The sequence below is a fragment of the Monosiga brevicollis genome, genomic scaffold (assembly GCF_000002865.3).
Source record: "Monosiga brevicollis MX1 MONBRscaffold_24 genomic scaffold, whole genome shotgun sequence".
NCBI classification, from domain to species: Eukaryota; class Choanoflagellata; order Craspedida; family Salpingoecidae; genus Monosiga; species Monosiga brevicollis.
This window is the reverse complement of record NW_001865061.1, coordinates 492891-494631: the sequence shown is the minus strand read 5'-3', so window position 1 is coordinate 494631 and position 1741 is coordinate 492891. Positions and strand designations below refer to the sequence as shown.

Below are 1741 nucleotides of genomic sequence, written 5' to 3'. Positions count from 1 at the left end.
GCCAAAAGCTAACAGCAGTTCTGGTGTGTACACAGAGGACGGTAACACTCAAAAAGAACATGGTACACCACCAAACCAAGGGTCGGATGCGGAGGGAAGCAAACCAGATTCAAAAGGCACAGATCAGGTTCTCAAGACCTCTCCAAAACCCCGATACCCCGACACCCCGACAGCCCGCAACAACGAGACGATGCAACGACACTCTCTCCGAGGGAACAGTGAAGAGAAAAATGAAAAAGAAGAGAAGTCATCAAGCCTTTGCCAAGTCCTGCATGAAGGCAGCGCCCGACTTGGAATCGGCGAGCAAAAGAATGGCTGTTTCTGACCTACTCAGCGACGATCAGCAGTACCATTGCCGCGCTTGCCCGCAAACGAGTGCTGGGGTGAGGATGCGGCGATCGGCTTCATCCTGGTGACCCTGGTAGTTGATGTTGCGCATGCCCAAAATTCCGTTTTTGAACAGCCTTGCGCTTTTGAGCAGCCGTAAGCAAGCCAGCCATACCAGCTGCTTGATCAACTTGGCGATCCATCTGCTTACGAGCCGTGAAGGAGGCCTCGGGACGAGGAATGGGAGAGCGCTCGCGGCGACCACTTCCACGGCGCTTATCACGATCGCCATCACGAGACGTATCCATGGCATCACCATCTTCGTTGTCGGTGAAGTATTCACGGCGCTCGCGCTTCACGTCTTTGGGGAGCTGCTTCAGCTTCTGGCGAATGGCCTTGGGCAACACGGGAGCATTGCGCGACTTGCGGAGATGCGCTGCCTGTCGGATGATCATTCGCTTGTGTCGGATCCTATAAAACCAGGCAGTTGTGTTGTGAGCTTGAACAAGTGATGATGCTCGTCAATACCTGTTGTGCAACAGGAACCTACATGGCTGACTGAGCGCGCGCAACCTTATCGGCTTCGTCGTCGCTCTCCGAATCGTATTCGCCGGCCCGCTCACGAGCCTCTTCCTCCATCTCAAGCTCCTCCAGCTTGGCCATGCCATCAGGGTCGATAAAGTCAGCGACGTTTTTGCCATCGACAAGTATGGGGATGGCGTCATATCGCCATGAATTGTTTTTAAGATCCCACTCGGCACGCATGTCAGTGGAATACTCAGGGCTGAGTTCATCTTGCATATCCCGAAGTATCTGTCCATGACATTGTTTCGAGCCTCTTCGAGCATCACAATGCGCAGCTGACGGCCCTTGGTCGGCATGCGACCCATTCGCTTGGTTTCGGCAGCACCATCAGGCACAAGAACACGGCGTTCCTAAAGCAGAGCGGGATGAAAAATTTGTTATGAGTTGGCATCACGCGATTTTAGGTATATAAGTCTACATTTATCTTCAACTTCTCCACTACAAAATGCTACAAATCTCCTTGCGATAAGAAACTTTTGTGCATCTTCTCACTACTATTCTACGCTAATGGTGAACGAAATAGATAATGTCAGACTTTTATGGCAGTCGGGGTGGCAGCGTCGTGGTGCGTCACAGGAGTACCCTATCGAATTCGGCTTACCAATGCTCATGGTCGTGCTGCTGACTCCATTCGTATTTTGACTGCACCTCACACGTCCTGTCTTAACAAGCATTCAAGGTCACTGCAGTAGCAAGCACACGGAGGTGATCTAGCAGGTGTGTCGCGGTCAAGGCTCCAGGCTACGAGGTGGGGGAGGAGTCGTGGTATGACTCGCATCACATCTGGATTGGATGGAGTTTGTCTTGGTTCTTAGTCAATTTCGGGGGA

The 1741-nt window shown here is 52.2% G+C and overlaps 1 protein-coding gene across 1 annotated transcript in view; it reads right to left on the bottom strand.

Annotated features, from left to right (window-relative positions):
• The window catches only part of MONBRDRAFT_10883 (uncharacterized protein), a gene marked incomplete at both ends in the record, with an annotated part of 3876 nt that extends 2748 nt beyond the window's left edge, over positions 1-1128 (bottom strand). The window contains 2 exons of the mRNA XM_001748583.1: positions 503-798; positions 878-1128. Of these exons, the coding sequence (XP_001748635.1) occupies positions 503-798; positions 878-1128 (547 nt within the window). The remainder of the gene's footprint in view (positions 1-502; positions 799-877) is intronic.
• Positions 1129-1741: the final 613 nt, after the last annotated feature.